Genomic DNA, 19,349 nt, shown 5'->3' with positions numbered 1-19,349 from the left:
ATTGGATTTTTAAAAAATACCTCAAAGGAGAAATATGGGCGCAGATATAAAGCAGTTTATCCACAGCCAGGATTATCACATATCCTAACATTTATTTTTATGTGAAGAAGATCGTTTTATATCAATATATCAAGGGTGTATGCTGTCTGCTCAAGTTCTATTTTTTTGAGACGGAGTCTCGCTCTGTCACCCAGGCTGGAGTGCAGTGGCCCAATCTCAGCTCACTGCAAGCTCCGCCTCCCGGGTTCACGCCATTCTCCTGCCTCAGCCTCTCCGAATAGCTGGGACTACAGGTGCCCACCACCACGCCCGGCTAATTTTTTGTATTTCTTAGTAGAGTCAGGGTTTCACCGTGGTCTCGATCTCCTGACCTCGTGATCCGCCCGCCTCGGCCTCCCAAAGTGCTGGGATTACAAGCTTGAGCCACCGCGCCTGGCCTGCTCAAGTTCTTGTGCCCAATTCCTTTGGGACCAACTCAATTCAGTAAGTCTCTGAGATCATCTCACTCTAATTAGGAGCAGGAGCAGTAGGCAAGGTTGAGCCTGTGACTTTGCCTTTATTAGTGCTGACCTACTAATTAGGGTGAAAGTAATTGGGAACAAATAAGATGCATAAGTGTTCCATAGCATATGGCTTCAAGGAAGTGGTCAGAATGGAGCTAGAATGTCAGTTTCTTGGAGGAGCTTGCTTTTGAACTAGTTTTCTTTTTTTTTTTTTTGAGATGGAGTCTCACTCTGTTGCCCAGGCTGGAGTGCAGTGGCGTGATCTCCACTCGCTGCAAGCTCCGCCTCCCAGGTTCATGCCATTCTCCTGCCTCAGCCTCCCAAGTAGCTGGGACTACAGGCACCCACCACCACGCCTGGCTAATTTTTTGTGTTTTTAGTAGAGACGGGGTTTCACTGTGTTAGCCAGGATGGTCTCGATCTCCTGACCTCGTGATCCACCTGCCTCGGCCTCCCAAAGTGCTGGGATTATAGGTGTGAGCCACCACGCCCAGCCTAGTTTTCTTTAAAATATAAACTTGTAGCTTATTCTTAGCACAAGCAATCAATACTGATTACACAAAATTCAGAAAATACAAACAGGCAAAAAGATGAAAATTAAATCTCACTGCCCAGAGATAACCATCAACTTGCTACATAGTCTTTCAATCTTTGCTGTGCATATGTAAATATAGGATTATACAGATCATACAGGACTCATTGTTTTATAGTCTTTTTTTTAACAATAGTCACTAACTCAAATTGAATACTTACTGTGTTTCAGACACTGCTTTGTGTTCTTCAGATGCATAAATTCAATTGTTTAATTCTCATAGCAGCCCTATAGAATAGATATTTCTTTTTGGTTTTGTTTTGTTTTTTTGAGACGGATTCTTGCTCTGTCACCAGGCTGGAGTGCAGTGGCGCGATCTCAACTCATTGTAACCTCCGCCTCCCAGGTTCAAGCGATTCTCCTGCCTCAGCCTCCTCAGTAGCTGGAATTACAGGCGCGTGCCACCACGCCGAGCTAATTTTTTGTATTTTTAGTAGAGACGGGGTTTCACCATGTTGGCCAGGTTGGTCTCAATCTCTTGACCTCGTGATCCACCCGCCTCGGCCTCCCAAGGGATAGATATTTCTATTTGCCCCATAGGGTAACGAAACCGAGGCTCAGAGAGGAGAAAAGATGTGCCCAAGGGCACATGGCTGTAAGAGTAGAGCCAGAACTCTAAGCCAAGCCCTGTGGCTCCAGAGCCCATACTCTTCATCTCCTTCCATACTCCACAGCCAATGTCATCTCTATAGCACCCAACATTACACTGGGATTTCCTCATTAATAGCTGCACAGTACTCATTTCATGGGTATGCATTTAGCTAATCACCTGTTGCTGAAAAGTGGGTACTTCCAGATTATTCTCAAATTCTGTGAACATTCATCTAGCTGTAAATGTTTTCTTGTTCTCTTGATTCTTGAAGCTAAGTTTCTGAAATTTCTGGGTAAAGGGGATTATGACATTTTTTAAGGCATCTGCTGCCAGTTTTTATGAGGGTCTGTTTTGTTGTTGTTTTTAGTGCATTGTCACAGATTTTTAAATTTTACGATTTATCTAAAGAAGTAATTAGATGTGAATCAAAAGGAAGAAGGGAGCCTTTTGTTGGGGGAGGATAATTGGGCTTTTAAGCTCCTGCATAAATGAATGACAGTAGCAAATCAATGGGCTCATTTGATGGAAAGGAGCCCTGGTAGGGACTGAGATCATGCTTGGGGGGCATGAAAGGCCTGGAGAGGTGGCCTCAGAGCTTAAAGTTACCCTTCTGGGCAAAGGCTAACTTGGGATGGTGGATTGAGGAGTTCCCTTCTTTTTTTTTTTTTTTTTTTGAGACGGAGTCTCGCTCTGTCACCCAGGCTGGAGTGCAGTGGTGCAATCTCGGCTCACTGCAAGCTCCGCCTCCCGGGTTCACGCCATTCTCCTGCCTCAGCCTCTCCGAGTAGCTGGGACTACAGGCGCCCGCCACCACGCCCGGCTAATTTTTTTTTTGGTATTTTTAGTAGAGACGGGGTTTCACCGTGGTCTCGATCTCCTGACCTCGTGATCCGCCCGCCTTGGCCTCCCAAAGTGCTGGGATTACAAGCGTGAGCCACCGCGCCCGGCCGAGGAGTTCCCTTCTAAACATTGAAGTAGGGAAGTTTTTTTAGAACACCTTCCCCAGATGTATGTCTTCTTTTTCTTAAATGTATCTTTCCCTAAAGATTTAAAGCAGTGTGATTCCCAAAATCTGTGGCAACAGCTTCACCTGGGACTTTTTAGAAATGTACATTCTCAGGACCCATCCCAGGCCTACTGAATCAGAACCCCCAGCGGTGGGGCCTAGCAGTCTGTGTTTTAACAAGTCCTGCAGGAGATTCTGATGCACCTTCAAGTTTGAAAACTACTGAGTAGTAACGGTTCTCAAGTTTGGTCAAACATTGGAATTACCTGAGGAGCTTCTAAAAATGTTGATTTCCAGGTTTCCTCCAGAGCAATTAAATCAGAAATTCTGGGGTGGGACCCAGGCTTTAGTAATGTGTAAAGCTCCCCAGGTGATTCCAGTGTGCATCCAAGGTTGAGAACCACCAGTCTCTTGTCATTTTAAATGAAAGTCAAAAGAGCTGATACTCATGAAGCATTGGGTGGCTTTTATAAGTGATTAGTGCATACGAGCGGTTTTTATGGGTAGCTGCTTAGCACTCACTTAGTTAGATGGGAGACCGAGTGTTGTTTCACTGGGTACCCTGTGATGTTCTGAGTGAGTGTCCAGCCCTGGAAAGGAAGGGCTGTCTCCCGGACACTGGCTGTGATGGGCACAGCTGCATGGGGCTCTTTGAGGTTCCTGAATGTTTCTACAGAAGCAGTTGATGTCTGCAGCAGGCAAACTAGGAGGGAGTGGGGGAAGAGAGGGAGGAAAACATTTTGCATAATTACAACATTTAGGAAAGAGCATGCTCTTAAGGGAAATATTTTTAGCAAGGCATTGGGTTGCTTACTACACACAGACTATCTGGTGCATTTGTGTGTGTTTTCCCTCCACCCTTTCCCATTCCTTTCCCTGACTTCACACACATCAAAGAAGTTAGTTTCAAAGAATCCAGCATTTTTAACTGTTCTAAATTACCCTGACATGCTTTTCCTATCCTAATACAGGCTTGACCACAGATGCCTGTGAAACAGTTAAGGAAACAAGTGTTTCTGATTGGCATCTGTGATTGCTAAGATAGCCATCCTGCCTTAAGTGTTCACCTGGAGTCCTTGCATAATGTTTTCAGTCTTTCATTTCTAGTTTGCCCCTCAAATGGGTCTTCCTTCCTGCCACCTTTATTTGAGTGATTAGATGATTGTGGCCACAACTGATATAACTGCTGGCTCAAATTCAACTGACTTAAATTTCACTTAAACCAATAGTATCTTCCAGATGGTGTAGAGGACCACATGTGATGATGACCAGAAACCACAAGATACAACAAAGTGATACTTCTTATAGGCAGACCTTCATCTGATTAGTTTTGAAAACCAAACTGAAAATTTCTTCTAGATGTAGGTGGTTGTGTTTTTTTCTACGTACTGCGAATATATTTTTCTTACCTTAGAGGAGAAGAACTCTAAAAATAACATGGCAAGTTTGACAGATACGTAAACTTTGAGTAGTTCACTTGTAATGACTTTATAATAAGACCATTAAAACATCACCAGAATATCAAAATACCTATGGAAGGTTGGGAAATATGTAGCTTCCTGGCAGGCAAGGCAAAATGTTTGAAGCATAGTGGATTATGAAAGTCTTGTTGGTAATACAGAGTATACCAGTTTGTCATAAAAGTCAGTTTAGTGCCAAATTGGAAAATAAATTTATCAGGAGTCATTGAATCCCTGACTTAAAAGTTAGCATTATATTCTTAAATATTTTTTAATGAAGACTATAAAACGTCTCATTTATTCAAATATTTATTTAGTACTTATGTGTAAGGTGCCATGAGGGCACCAAGATACCAAGACACGATCCTTATCCTCAAGGAATTTAGAATCTTTGGTGGAGGATATAAGATCAAGCTCTGACATTATTCAGTTAATTTCTTAATAGCACTTACCACAATGTACAATGACTGTTTATTTTTTTAACTACCATTTATTACACATTTACGTACCAGGAGCTACTCTTAGCACAATGGTATAAAGATAGAGAAATAGATCAGTTGAATGATACTAAATTAAACTCTCATAACAACACCATAAGGTAGGAATTATTATCTGCTGCAGTGAGGACACTGGAGCACAGAGATTAATTTATTCAAGATCGCACAGCTGACTGGAATCCATCAGTACTATGCCACCTCTCGTTTCTTTTTCTCCCTTATTGTCTGTCTCCCCCAGTCGAGATGCAGGCTCCATGAGAACAAGGACCAAGTCTACATTCGCCTGGCTGCCTACTCCCTTCTAGCACGATGCCTGGCATAAATACTTAGTGGATTAAATAATATATAAATGTCAATAAAATAGACTTCCTTTGATGTCGTTAAGCAACAGAGAACTAATGCTTAGGGCCGAGAAAACAAAAATGAATAATACAAACCTCAAAACAGTCTCAGGTGTGCAGAGTTTCTTCAGTCCCAGGCCTGGTGCTGGTCCTGCCAATAAGCTACTTGATCTGGGTTGACTGAAGAAACAAAGAATGGCGAAATTATATCTTGGCACCTTTCCTCATGGATTTTTCCTTCCTTTTTTTTTTTTGAGACAGAGCCTCTCTCTGTTGCCCAGGTGGGAGTACAATAGTGTGATCTCTACCCACTGTAACCTCCGCCTCCCACATTCAAGCAATTCTCTTGCCTTAGCCTCCCAGGGAACTGGGATTATAGGCGCCCACCACTATGCCTGGCTAATTTTTTGTATTTTTAGTAGAGACGGGGGTTTCACCATGTTGGCCAGGCTGGTCTCGAACTCCTGACGTCAGGTGATTCACCCACCTTGGCCTCCCAAAGTACTGGGATTACAGGCTATTTGTCTTCAACAAACCGATCTAAAATCACTTACTGCCTGCTCCTTCATAAGCCACATAGCACTTGTTATTATGGTTATCCTCATTCAGAACCCTTGAAGCTTTACAGGTGCAGTCACCCTTGTAATTGCTCATGGAATTATAAATTGCTCACCACCGTGCCTGGCCTTGTGGATTTTTCAAGTCGCAGTGAAGCCTTCTCAGACTCTAATGAAAGTCCTTCATTGCAGAGCCTTTTCACCTGCCTGCCCCCACTGCATATCCAACACACATAGACCTGTGCTATGCGCCAGGTGAACTAACAGGAAAACGGAGCACAGGGAAGCACCACTTATCAGACAGGAGCCCTGGGGCATGCTCCTAAGACGTGTGCTGGTAAAGGAATATGCACTGGAGACCTTACGCCTTGAGACAGGCTGAACTACAAGGAGGGATGTGACCCCCATCAAAGTTATCTGTTACCTGGCTTTGATTTGAACCACCAATCTTGACAAGGTGCCTAGTGACATGGTGGTTAGCACTGAACGTATATTAGGGGTTTGTGGATGAAGACTGTCAGGCCATCCTTCCTTCTTGAGCCCTTTAATTTTTTGCCTTGCCTTCTTTTATTTCCTTTGCGTGTGTTGTTGGGCCAGTTCCTCCTTGACCTCGGTTTTGTCATCTATACAATGAATTTGTTTGATTGCTAGAAAGTCTTTTCAGATCCTCTCCACTGTTTGGTAATAATACCACCAATACTGCTTTCAAAATCCTCTACAGGCCTAAGTCTTCATTCATTCTGGCAACATTCTTTACCCTTCAAGCTCTTTCGTAATTGAAGAGGTATGTGAGTAGCTTGGATGAGTTTATAGGAAAGGTTGAAATTAATTTTAGCTAAAAGGAAAATGGCAGGTCTATGTACAGATCAACCAAATCCATCCAGCTAGGCCAACTGAAATAGAGATGTGTTTTCAGATGTAAAGGCTTAGTCAGAGCAACATTGATCCATGCAGACCTCAGAAGCAAAATACGAAGGAACGTACTGGTGACTCAGCACTTCCCTGCAGTCTTAGCTCTAAAAGCAGGAATTGATGCTGCTCTGACTGAGGCGCAGGTGATTACATCAGAATTGGAATGCCTAAGCCCTCTTGAAGTCCCTGAAAATTCAGTCTGTCATAGATACAGCAGTAGGACTTAGGATCTGAAATGATAGGATCCCACTCTAGTCCTTAAATCCATAGTTTTAGTACAACACAGAATTTGTTAAGCAATGTAGTCTTTCTTTTTAAATTCTCTTTCAGGTTTTTCATATGAAAAAGATCCCCGATTATACTTTGACGACACTTGTGTTGTGCCTGAGAGACTGGAAGGTAAGTAGCCCCATCCAAGGTTTGTTGCCAGGTAGAGGTTTGGAGATGTCAGAACACCTCAGCCATGACTCTCTTTCCCAAGTCCAGTGATTAAATCAGCATGAACAACTCCTTTTTGTCCCAACCACCTGAGAAACTTAGGACTAAGCTATTGTGTGATGTGTCCTTGTCCCAAACAGGCAAAGTCAAACAGGAGCCTACCCTGTATCGAGAGGGGCCCCCTTACCAGAGGCGAGGTTCCCTTCAGCTGTGGCAGTTCCTGGTCACCCTTCTTGATGACCCAGCCAATGCCCACTTCATTGCCTGGACAGGCCGAGGCATGGAGTTCAAGCTGATAGAACCGGAAGAGGTATGCACTGGATGCTGGACTCAGACGGGTTTTGATTTGTTGTTGTTGATGATGTTTTTTGTTTAGATTTCCATTGAGGCTTTTTGTGTCAAGTCTTCTCTTCCTTCTCATTCATCTTCTGGCCTGGCCAGTGGGCTTGGCTGTGTCCCTCCTATGAATGGGACAGTTTCTAATACATGGACAGGCAGAGTTCTCCACTGTAGAATACATTAAAAGTATTTGTAACACTTCTGCAAAATCTAGGGAGCAAGATCATGAAGACTTATATTCAAATAGGATATGCTGTCCCTCTTGGAAAGTCTTTTTCAGGTGTTGTTTCAATGATACAGACTTGTTTTGGTCTTAGCCCCTGTAGGCCATAGTCTATCTCTGAGGCTACATGAACATACTGTATGACATTTTGACAATATATTACAGGATACAACTACCCACTGTGTATTTCACATGGCTGTAGCCTGGAGAAATAAAATTATCACAGGTGGCTCAATCTTAATGAGCTTAGATTTTTTTTTTTTTAAAGGTGTGTTATGGCCGGGCGCAGTGGCTCACACCTGTAATCCCAGCATTTTGGGAGGCTGAAGCAGGTGTATTGCTTGAGTCCAGGATTTTGAGACCAGCCTGGGTAACATGGCAAAACATTATCTCTACTAAAAATAAATAAAAATAATAAAAAATTAGCTAAGCATGGTGGTGTGTGCCTATAGTCCCAACTACTTGGGAGACTGAGGCCGGGAGGATCAATTGAGCCTGGGTGACAGAGCGAGACCCTGTGTCCAAAAAAATAAGTGTGTTATGTGACATCACAATAGAGTAGTTGAGAGATGATACAAACCTGTTATTCTAATAGGAAAAAAACATTGTTACTGTTTTTGTGCCCAGAACAGAAATACACTGTTGACAGAACCAGTACCATTTCTTCAGTGGAGAAGACACACCCTAGAATCCCTTTCCTGAATATCACATAACAAAGCAAATTAAATCAGGCTCTCAGCATCACATATTCTAAAGGGGTTGATTTTTAATTTCTGTTTGATGTAGAATCTAGAGAGATTATAAATGGAACAGAAATAACTGCCCAAAAAAACTGACATATGCTTCTTTTAGTAGCATGTTCTTAGGCATATAAATTAAACCAGCAGATCAAAAGGCATCTTTGGGTTGGGTATAATTAAATTGGGAACAACACTCTTAGACACTCTTAGAAAGCATTTGAACGAGAATTGCTGTTTTCAGTGTTCAGTTAACTCTAGGGCTCGCTTTAGCACACCAAAGAAATACGCTGGCATGGGGTTAACAGGAGGAGGTAGCAACCGGGGACTTGGTTTGGAAGAAGAAAGTGGTCTAAAGATTCAAGTGGGGAAAGGAGGAGAATGTATGGATTGGAAATTTATGAAGAATCCTGATTGATAGGAGAAGAAGGCAGACTTCATTAAAGGCAATTAGAAAACAAGATATGCATATGTGTTCCCTGTTTTATATTCACTCACGAGAATGGAAATGTGTCAGCTTCTCTAGATGGACTAATTAAACAGCTTCTATTCGGTTCAGTCTACCTTCAGAGTTGGAGTTGAGTGCCACTGTGTTAGTTTAGTGCCTACGTGGTTTTTTTCTGGCTATGTAGAAATAGAGCCATGTTTTAGGCTTCTAGCATCCCTACAGAGCCATCCACCCCACGCGGACTGATGCCTCTCCTCACTGCTTTCTGAATAACGTGGCCTGGTTTATGTGAAGTTTGAGAAAAGCATGTCACCTAGGTTCACTGAGGCTCTCTGAAAGTAGTTCTGTCATGTGGGCAGCCCTTATTGATTTATCTCGTTTCACAAACAGGAGCTTTTATTATTTTATTGCCACTGCCTCGGGCCTAAGCACAGGCTGTCCAGCTGCAGGTAAACCTGGTTATGATCCTTCGTAAAGCTGTTATTGAATCTTCTGCACTCCTACCAGTGGCATAGAGAATGATGAACAGATGGCAAAGGGCCCCTGCTTTCTTACTTAATAAAGAAACTAATATTAATACAGAATGCTCATAAATGCCAGGCAGCCAAGTCATGTGAGAAGCCTGTGGTGTCCTTGAGCCTCCTCGGTTGACCGGGCAGCTTTGTTTCTTCAGGAAATGGTGCTTTCCACCCCACCTTGAAGTCCCCAAGCTTTCCCTAAGCTCCAAATGTTCATTTCTCTTCACCCAGGATCAGTTGGGTGCCACATGTGCACGTTAGCCTCAAGACAGGTGACATTTGCTGAGCTCCCCCCCACCCCTCCTTGTATACCTGTGAGGGCCCTGTTCTTGTTAATGTCAGGAAGATACCAGCTTCTGGAAGAAGCTGGAAGAAGTCGTCATGGGGGAGCTTGAAGGGTGAAGCGGAGGAGGAAGCTGTTGGGGACGTAATTGTAGGCAGCTGTGTGGCTGAGTAGTGCACTCTGGGTAATTATCCATAATATCCATTACACTGTGCATGGAAATTGTGGTTTTAGAACTGCGTTTTGGCAGGCCCCCTAATCAAATGTCTTTTGATAGTCATCCAGCTTAGCACCCTCTCAATTATGACTGACTCGGCTTTAATCTGGAGCCATTTTAACTGTGAATCTGCATTAATGAATATTTTGGGGGGTAGGGTTGTTTGTTGAACATGTGGCAGATAACTGCTGCTGGGAGGTTTGAAGGGATGGGCTGCTAGAAAGAGCCACTCCCTGGGCTGTGGCTGCTCTCTCTTTAAAGGGGAGGAGGAATAGGTAGATCCGTTAACTCCTTCAGCCTCAGTCCTCAAGATACGTGCTACCAAAGCATCTAATGAGAGAGAAGAAAGATCTGATGACAAGCTATTGCCTGCCTCCCAAGTCCCAGAAGAGGGGCAGCCCTAATTCCCAGCTGCTCTGGAACTGAGCCGCCTCATGCATTACTGTAGAAGGAACAGCCGTGGTGAGGGCTACAGAATCACAGGGCTCTGGCCCGAGAGGATGAGTCAGTAACTATGGCTACGAGAGCTGCTTTGAAATCTGTGCATATACCAAACCTTTCTGCAATAAGCAATTGCATATGCAAGTGACAGCTGAGAGGTAGCCGCTGAAGTTGAAGAATATTCAAGGATTGTTTTCTACCCCTTAACATAGTAAAATGATGAGGCTGGGCTTCTTTGAAATTTCCGTTTCACTTGTGGCAGACGGCAGTTAAAGATTAGTTTTACAAAGCATCATTTCTTTGAACAGGGTACAATGATGTATATTATTAGGTTAGCAGATTTCTCGTCTTACCATTATTTCCATTGGTTTTAAATGTTTATCTTCTCTAACCAGGAGGTAATTTTTGGTTAATTTTGCCTTTTGGGCTGTTTCAAAGGTAGAGCTGAGTGGGTACCATATGGAGAAAAGAGGAGACCCAGGACATCATGTCTGCTGTGGGGACATGAAGCAATTGAACGGAAATTGGACTTCCACAGGGTTTCTTGCAAGGCAGAGTAGAATCATTGCTATTATATTGTAATTAAGAGAGATGCATTCTTATCAGATCATTTTTGGTTTTTATTAAAGGTCATTTTAGAATCCTGAATTTAGAAGATGTTGCTTTTTTTTTAAGGGAAAGGTTTATGTGAAATGCTGTTTTCTCTCTGCTTTCTACTCTGTGTTTAACATTTGGCTTTTAAAATATCGAAGGGCCGGGTGCAGTGGCTCGTGCCTATAATCCTAGCACTTTGGGAGGCTGAGGCAGGTGGGTCACTTGAGGTCAGGAGTTTGTGACCAGCCTGGCCAACATGGTGAAACCCCATCTCTACTAAAAATACGAAAATTAGCTGGGCATGACGATGGACACCTGTAATCTCAGCTGCTCGGGAGGCTGAGGCAGGAGAATCGCTTGAGCCTGAGAGGCATAGGTTACGGTGAGCCATGATCGTGCCACTGCACTCCAGCCTTGGGTGACAGAGTGAGACTCCATCTCAGAAAATAAAAATAAAATAATCAAAGGAATATAGTTGTTTTTTTTTAAGTTTCCAAAACTGACCTAAAATGCTCAAAACGTGACCCCTGACCCCTGGTTTGCATACATTTGAACCTCTGAGTAAAACTCACATTTCCAGGGTTATTCTACTATCTTGACAGTCATTCTCATAAGTAGGATTTTGGAACAGAAATTGTTTGGCTGCTGTGATAATTGGGTAAACTCTACTAGGAAGTTTTCCTGCTAGGAGGCTTCTTTGCCCAGAGCTCCAATTATATTGCCCTATCAGTGCACCTCAGGTGGACTGGGTTGGATATAATGCATTTCAGAACTGTTCGGAAAGCCCTGTTAATTTTTCATTAAGTGGATAATGGTGCTACATGCTTTCATGTCCATTCTGCAAGTCTGCTGGGAGCGTGGGGTTGGATGGCAGCAGGCTGAAATGATCTGATTCCCCCTTAGTCCGTGAGCTGCAATAAGTAAACATCTCCCAGCCCCCCTCCAATCTTATTAGAATTGAACTTTTGCTCTGCTGGCCCATTAGCAACTCACTAGTGTGTTTCTAATGTTTCAGGAATGACCATTCTAATTATTCCTTATTGACTGCTACAGAAACCATAGCACTTAATGGCAACATGTTAATGGTCTATGGGTATTGGTCAATAATTCATACGTGGAGAAACAGTAGAGGGCCTGCATCCTCTGGGATGTTAGCCAAGCCCTCTGCAATCTTAAAGTGCTAGGATTCTTCCATCTCTAGGTCTCACCTCCTAGTAGTTGTCACTGAATCATCGCCTTTGTTGAATGTTTGGTCTTGAGGGAGTTAAATGCCTTCCCTTCCAGGTCAGAGTAGCAGATCATTGACCAAAGCAGTCAGGTTACAGAACTGGCTCTGCTGGGACTGGGAGAGAACATGGGGCCCAGGGAATGCATTTCCATTGCTCTTCACTTTCCTGTGTCTTCAGGTTGCTCGGCGCTGGGGCATCCAGAAGAACCGGCCAGCCATGAACTATGACAAGCTGAGCCGCTCTCTCCGCTATTACTATGAGAAGGGCATCATGCAGAAGGTGAGCCATTATACAAGACCCTTCGCCCACTCTGGTCTCTTTTAAGGAAAAAGTTCACGGCTTCTGTAGTAAAACTGGTGATCGTCGCTACGAGAAAATGTTACCCCCTAAGTGATTCTGTGGTAGGAAACAATCTTGAGAAGACAAACTTGAGACAAGAATCAAAAGAGATATAGAGTACATTTGATGCTGTTGGTTGTGTGGAAACTAGAAGTTGCATGTAGAACACAAAATAGAAAATTAGGCTCCTGTGCTTTCCCAAAACTGCCTCTATATATGGAAATTTCCAGAAACTTAGGCCAACTGTTGTATCCAAAAAGAACTACAGGGAATCAACTTGAAGGTCTCTACTTCAACAGCTTGATTGAAGTCTTTAGTTATTAAAACACCTAGACCTCCAAATCTGTTAGTTTGATATGCTCAGAAGTGTTAAAGGAATAAGAACATCTAATTTTTCTTTCAGACTTACAGAAACTGGAACTCAAGTTAAAAACCCAACGTTTGTAGAATGGCAGCAGTGTCACCTGGTAGCAGGTTGCTCTTTGTGGAGTAGAGGATGAAGCATATTTTGAGGAAATCAGTACAAAATTCTTAGTGGGATAGGTAGCGAGGGGCCACAGTCTTAACATCCCACGGATAAGTAGAAGATGGGAATGGCAAGTCTTTCTTAGCTACCAAATTCGTAATGTACTGTTGCCCAGATCCTAGCATTTACACATTGAGCCAGTCTACCTGGCAGTAGCCAATAAGGTGAATGTGGCAGAAGCATGTGGGCAAAACTGCTGAGAACTTGTCTACAAGAAGCCAGATTCATCCTTCTCATAGGCGGGTGGTAATGTGACCCCATATTCTCCTCACCACCTTGAAAAATACTCAACAGCTCGTTGTGATTTTCTGGATAAACTCTAGACTTGTTAGTGCTTCATACAGGCTCTGAGGCTATTCCCAGTCTGGTCACCACCTAACTCTCGTTTCTTCACTCGAATTTGACAGCTTTCACTAGCATAGCCACCTTTTATTTTAATGTAGTATTTGTTTGCCAAAGAATACATGTTACATGCATGTACATTATCAAGCATACCATAAAATGGAAAACACCTATTAAACTGCCATCCTACTTAAGACCTAGAACATTCCTAATGCTCTTAGTACCTGGCCAGCCCCTCCTTGTTTTCTGTCACCTTTCTGTTTCAGATTGGGTTAGGTGGTCCCCTTTGCTTCTTCTGATGGCACCAGTACTTGTTCCTACCACTGCTCTTCTCACTGTGTCTTAACTCCTTTCTTGTTGCTACCCCCCACCGGAGTATAAGCTCCTTTGGGTTAGGAATCGAGGTTTAACTTCAGTGCTTGATACAGAGTTAAGTGCTGTAGGATAGGTGGTCCCCTACCCTACCTCTCCTTGTTTTAAAGTATACGGTCCAGTGGTTTCACAGAGCTGTACAACCATTACCACAATCAATTTTAGAACATTTTATCACCCCAAAAAGAAACGCCATACCCATCAGTAGCCACTCCCCATTGTCCCCTATCCTCCTTAGAGTTGATATCATCAGGCCAAATCCTAAGTTCAGGTGGGAGAGCCATTATTCCTTTGCTGTTCCCAACTCCACATCCAACATGGGGAGATGCAACCCAAGACACAGTAACTTGAACCAATGGAAATGAGCTGTCCTTATGACTAGCTTCTGTGTTTTCTAAGGGAGTAGAAGAGAACTTTATTTCTGAGAATAAGTAGGCAAAGAGTACAGGAAGGCCCAGGAATGAGGCTTCATGGGCTCAGATTCTGACACTTCAATTTGTTAGCCGTATGATTTGAAGAAAGTCACCTAATCTCCCAAAGCCTCTATTTCTAATAAAAATGTAGATAATAATTCTTGCTTTAATCCCACAGGGTATATATTTGAAAATATTTCAGAAATAACAATGTGCCATCCAATGTAAGGAAGGGGTTATCATTTTATTTGTTACATGACTCACAAGTAAATGAGAGCTCATTAAAAGGTGAATGATAGTCCGCCAGCGTGTAGAGAGACTTAGAAAAGCTGTAGTCCCATACCCTCCATTTTTGAAGGGAAAATTGAGGTTCACAGAGGTTAAGACTCATTAGTGACTAAACCAGGACCGGAAGCCGTGCAGCTCCCAGCTTCTGATCTAGGATTATTTCCACTGTGCTCTCCTGCCTCACTCTTCCACACAAACTAATTTTTGGGGTTGGGCTTTAAGGTAAAACCGGCATACAACACTAACTAGAGATGGTTGATTGATAGAGATTTGGAAGCAGAGCCATACTTGTTCAATTAAAAAAAGATTTTAGAATCACAGCAGAATGACTGAAGGGCAGGATTAAACTCAATAGTTGGCATTTTTAAATCTAAAATGTTTATCTTATCAGTAATTTTGGCTGCCTTCCCTTGCCCCTCTGCGTCTCCAGACAGAAGCCAATTATTGGGTTTGATTTTCGGTATTGGGTGCCTCTTGTACTGTTGCTAAACAACCAGCAGAGAGAAGGTGATCCCATTAACGCAGATGGCTCATCAGCCACATACCATGAGGTCCTTGAATAACCAAGACCTTCTGGTTCTAATATTATAATGCAGAAAACCCATAGAAAGGTAGTCAGCGGTTCCCTCAGTGTAGCAGAGCCATGCGATGAGTCATTTATAAAGCTGCAGGTAAGCCAAAAGCAATTCTTTTCAGCTTTGGAACATACTTAAGGCTTCTGCGCAGGCTCGCTCTCATCAGATTTCTAACCTTTCTAAATAACAAGGCCATACTGTGAAGACTGTAAACTCTGGAGGTGACCAAAAATGTGGTCAGGCTTCTGCCTTGCACTGTCAGTCCTCACACCTTTTTGGAACACCAAACTCCAGGCTCAGTGTAATCATGCTTTCAAAGCTGTCACTGGAAGACAGAAAGTGAAGATTTTCTTTTAAGAGTCCATCTAGTGTGAATTCGAAATTCAGATATCTTCTTTTTTAACTGCTGTAGTGTCAGTAAAACACTTGGCAGATAACAGGTTCCCAGGATTTCTCAAAGTAAGTCTGAGTGATTGGGGTAATCAGCTGCTCCTTTGGCCTCTGGCTTTGTGACTTAGGAATACCTCGTTCTCTTCCCCTGATCCCATGCCCTGTTCCAACTGGGCCCTGTAAGGTGTGTGTTCTCCCGCAGGTGGCTGGAGAGCGATACGTCTACAAATTTGTCTGTGACCCAGATGCCCTCTTCTCCATGGCTTTCCCGGATAACCAGCGTCCGTTCCTGAAGGCAGAGTCCGAGTGCCACCTCAGCGAGGAGGACACCCTGCCGCTGACCCACTTTGAAGACAGCCCCGCTTACCTCCTGGATATGGACCGCTGCAGCAGCCTCCCCTATGCCGAAGGCTTTGCTTACTAAGTTTCTGAGTGGCGGAGTGGCCAAACCCTAGAGCTAGCAGTTCCCATTCAGGCAAACAAGGGCAGTGGTTTTGTTTGTGTTTTTGGCTGTTCCTAAAGCTTGCCCTTTGAGTATTATCTGGAGAACCTAAGCCGTCTCTGGATTGGCACCCTTAAAGACAGATACATTGGCTGGGGAGTGGGAACAGGGAGGGGCAGAAAACCACCAAAAGGCCGGTGCCTCAACTCTAGATTCTGATGAGGTTTCTGGGAAGAGATCAAAATGGAGTCTCCTTACCATGGACAATATATGCAAAGCAATATCTTGTTCAGGTTAGTACCTGCAAAACGGGACATAGTATGTGACAATCTGCATCAATCATGGACTACTAAATGCCTTTACATAGAAGGGCTCTGATTTGCACAATTTGTTGAAAAATCACAAACCCATAGAAAAGTAAGTAGGCTAAGTTGGGGAGGCTCAAACCATTAAGGGTTAAAAATATATCTTGAACATTGGAAAGCTCTTCTAGCTGAATCTGAAATACTACCCCTTGTCTAGAAAAAGGGGGGCAGTCAGAACAGCTGTTCCCCACTCCATGGTTCTCAAAATCATAAACCATGGCTACTCTTGGGAACCACCCGGCCATGTGGTCGCCAAGTAGAGCAAGCACCCTTTCTCTTCCCAATCACATGGCTGAGTGTGGATGACTTTTATTTTAGGAGAAGGGCGATTAACACTTTTGACAGTATTTTGTTTTGCCCTGATTTGGGGGATTGTTTTGTTTTGGTGGTTGTTTTGGAAAAACAGTTTATAAACTGATTTTTGTAGTTTTGGTATTTAAAGCAAAAAAACAAAAAACAAAAACAAACCTTTTGGTAACTGTGCACTGTGTCCTTTAGCCAGGGCCGTGCCAACTTATGAAGACACTGCAGCTTGAGAGGGGCTTTGCTGAGGCTTCCCCTTGGCCATGTGAAAGCCCGCCTTGTTGCCTGCTTTGTGCTTTCTGCACCAGACAACCCGATGGAACATTTGCACCTGAGTTGTACATTTTTGAAGTGTGCAGGGCAGCCTGGACACAAGCTTAGATTCTCTGTGTATAGTTCCCCATGTTCACTAACATGCCCTCTCTGGAAAGCATATGTATATAACATGTGTCATGTCCTTTGGAAACCTGGTCACCTGGTGAGAACCCTTGGGATTCTTCCCTGGGCATGACTGATGACAATTTCCATTTCATCAGTTTGTTTTGTTTTCCTTTTTCTTTGAATCTTGGACTTTAAACCCTAGCTGTATGATTCAGTAGGGTTTGAGACTTACGTATGATACTGACAGGTAAGCAGCAGTGCTAGCATTCTAGATTCCTGCCTTTTTTAAAAAAGAAATCATTCTCATTGCTGTATTATATTGGAAAAGTTTTAAACAACCAAGCTAAAGCTATGTGAAAGTTGAGCTCAAAGTAGAGGAAAAGTTACTGGTGGTACCTTGCTGCCTGCTCTGCTGGTAGAATTCTGTGCTCCCCACGACACTTAGCACATTAAGAATGACTACACTGTTCCTCGTATGTGAATGAGGCAGTGCTGACTCCGTGAGTGTGAGACACATGCTTTGAACTGCTTTTCTATTCATGGAGCACTCCATAGTCTCAAACTGTCCCCCTTATGACCGACAGCACATTTGTGAAGAGGTTCACAGGCATAAGGGGTGCACTTTATAGCTATGGAAACATGAGATTCTCCTCTATTGGAAGCTGATTAGCCCACAGAGGTGGTAAACCTGTAGATTGGGCCTTAATTAGCATTGTACTCTAATCAAAGGACTCTTTCTAAACCATATTTATAGCTTTCTTAACCTACACATAGTCTATACATAGATGCATATTTTACCCCCAGCTGGCTAGAGATTTATTTGTTGTAAATGCTGTATAGATTTGGGTTTCCTTTCTTTACTTACCCTGGTTTGGATTTTTTTTTGAATGGATTTATGCTGTCTTAGCAATATGACAATAATCCTCTGTAGCTTGAGCTACCCCTCCCCTGCTGTAACTTACGTGGCCTGTGCTGTCACCGGGCATAGGACAGCGGCATCACCGTTGCATTCCCATTGGACTCATGCACCTCCCGGATGGTTTTTGTTTTTTTCGGGGGTTCTTTGTGGTTTGTTTGCTTCTTTTCCAGAGTGTGGAAAGTCTACAGTGCAGAAAGGCTTTAACCTGCCAGTTGATTTGAAATACTTTCCCCTGCGCAGGGCCGTATGCATCCTGCCAAGCTGCGTTATATTCTGTACTGTGTACAATAAAGAAGTTTGCTTTTCGTTTACCAAGCACCCGAACCTGCCTCTTTCTTGCCCTCATTGGTCTAATTTTAAAGCAGGCAAAAGCCCCCTGGCTTTCTCTCCGCCCCCACCCTAGCCCTCTCAACAATTTAGCCTTACCAATGGACAGTGGCATTGAGGGTAGTTTAGGGAACTCTGTTACCTGGAAATAGACGTACACAGCTCCTCTTAAACTCCAGCTAAAAATTTAATCCAAAGAGGTAGAAAGTCGAGAGAGCCTCTTCCCAGCCAATGGTGATCTGAGATCACCTCATCCCCTTGAGCCCACCGAGCCACCAATTCTTAGTAACACTTTTTTTATTTTAAAGTGTAGCCCATGTTTGGCTTTGGGTTGTGTGACAAGATTACAAAGCAGTCTAGGACTTTCGAGTCCCAGAATTATTCTCAGCCCCTTGTGTGAATACTTTGAAAACCAATAACAACTTAAGGCCATTCATTTTCTGATTTTTCCCCAATAAGGTTTGCTCTTGACAAGTGAAAAATCAAGTAATGGTTGATAAATAATGAAAAAAGCTCAGGAAGGTTTTGCCCACTATGTTTTTTTCTGGCCATGCAGCAGTAAAAACCTTTCCTCCAAGTTTGTCTCTTTTTCGTGAATATATATCACTCGGGAAATATGTGGAAGAAAATAAAGTTCGCCGGGTTGTGTTGCAGTATTATGGCTTTTAGTGTTCTTATTTCACCCTTTTTCTGCACCTCTAATTTGGCCTTTTCAAGACTTCTATTACAGTGGAGAAATAAAGTAGAGCCTTTTTTCAAGCCTAGAACAGAAGGCTTTCTGTCGGTTTATCTGCTGTCTTTCTTTACTGTTTTACAAGCCTCTAAATGTAGAAACATCGAGACCGAATCGGTGCACCGCCGCTTGAATTGGAGCTTGTGAGGAATGAATGTCTGCCACATAAACCCCATTAGCTTCGACAGATTAAGAAAAGATGCTTGGGGAGAAGGGGCAGGGGTGCGCAGGAAAAAGCCGTCTCTGCCTCTCAGCTTCACCATGATAAGGCTTTTAACAATCCGCTCCCCATTATTCACGGGCTCGTTATCCAGCCTGGGCCCAGACCCAGATCGTTAACCTAACGCAGGAGGTCAGCAAACACTGCCGCCCGTCTAGTGTTGGGCGCTAGGATAAGGAAGCCCAGAAAATGGGAAGTTTCCTCTTCATCAGGGTCCCCTTTCCTGAGCCAAGCCAGGGGAACAATGCGTATTCAGTTGTTAGATGACAAAGAGGTAGTGTGAGTGCAGAAGAATGTGGTTTTGAGAGCCAGAGTATGTGCAGAATCTAAATTCTAATGCAGCTGGGACAAATGTAAACTAATGTGGAAGAAAAACACTAATGTACGCAGACGGTTGGAAACTTTGGAGAGACAATTCATTGCCCAGCGGTGCAGGTGGCTGCTGCTCAATGTGTGGCCTCTGAAATAACAAGCGAAAGGAAAAAAG

The 19,349-nt window shown here is 43.4% G+C and overlaps 1 protein-coding gene across 2 annotated transcripts in view; it reads left to right on the top strand.

The window, feature by feature from the left end:
* ETV5 (ETS variant transcription factor 5) overlaps positions 1 to 18,565 on the top strand; it is a 65,817-nt gene extending 47,252 nt beyond the window's left edge. The window contains exons 10-13 of one of the 2 annotated variants that reach the window (XM_032171838.2): positions 6,791 to 6,859; positions 7,039 to 7,208; positions 12,105 to 12,206; positions 15,375 to 18,565. In XM_032171838.2, the coding sequence (XP_032027729.1) occupies positions 6,791 to 6,859; positions 7,039 to 7,208; positions 12,105 to 12,206; positions 15,375 to 15,596 (563 nt within the window). In that variant the 3' untranslated portion in view covers positions 15,597 to 18,565. The remainder of the gene's footprint in view (positions 1 to 6,790; positions 6,860 to 7,038; positions 7,209 to 12,104; positions 12,207 to 15,374) is intronic. The other variant, XM_032171839.3, reaches the window with a different exon arrangement.
* Positions 18,566 to 19,349: the final 784 nt, after the last annotated feature.

This window comes from Hylobates moloch, unplaced genomic scaffold (genome assembly GCF_009828535.3).
Source record: "Hylobates moloch isolate HMO894 unplaced genomic scaffold, HMol_V3 SCAFFOLD_13, whole genome shotgun sequence".
Lineage (NCBI taxonomy): Eukaryota > Metazoa > Chordata > Mammalia > Primates > Hylobatidae > Hylobates > Hylobates moloch.
This window is presented reverse-complemented; position numbering and strand designations above follow the sequence as displayed.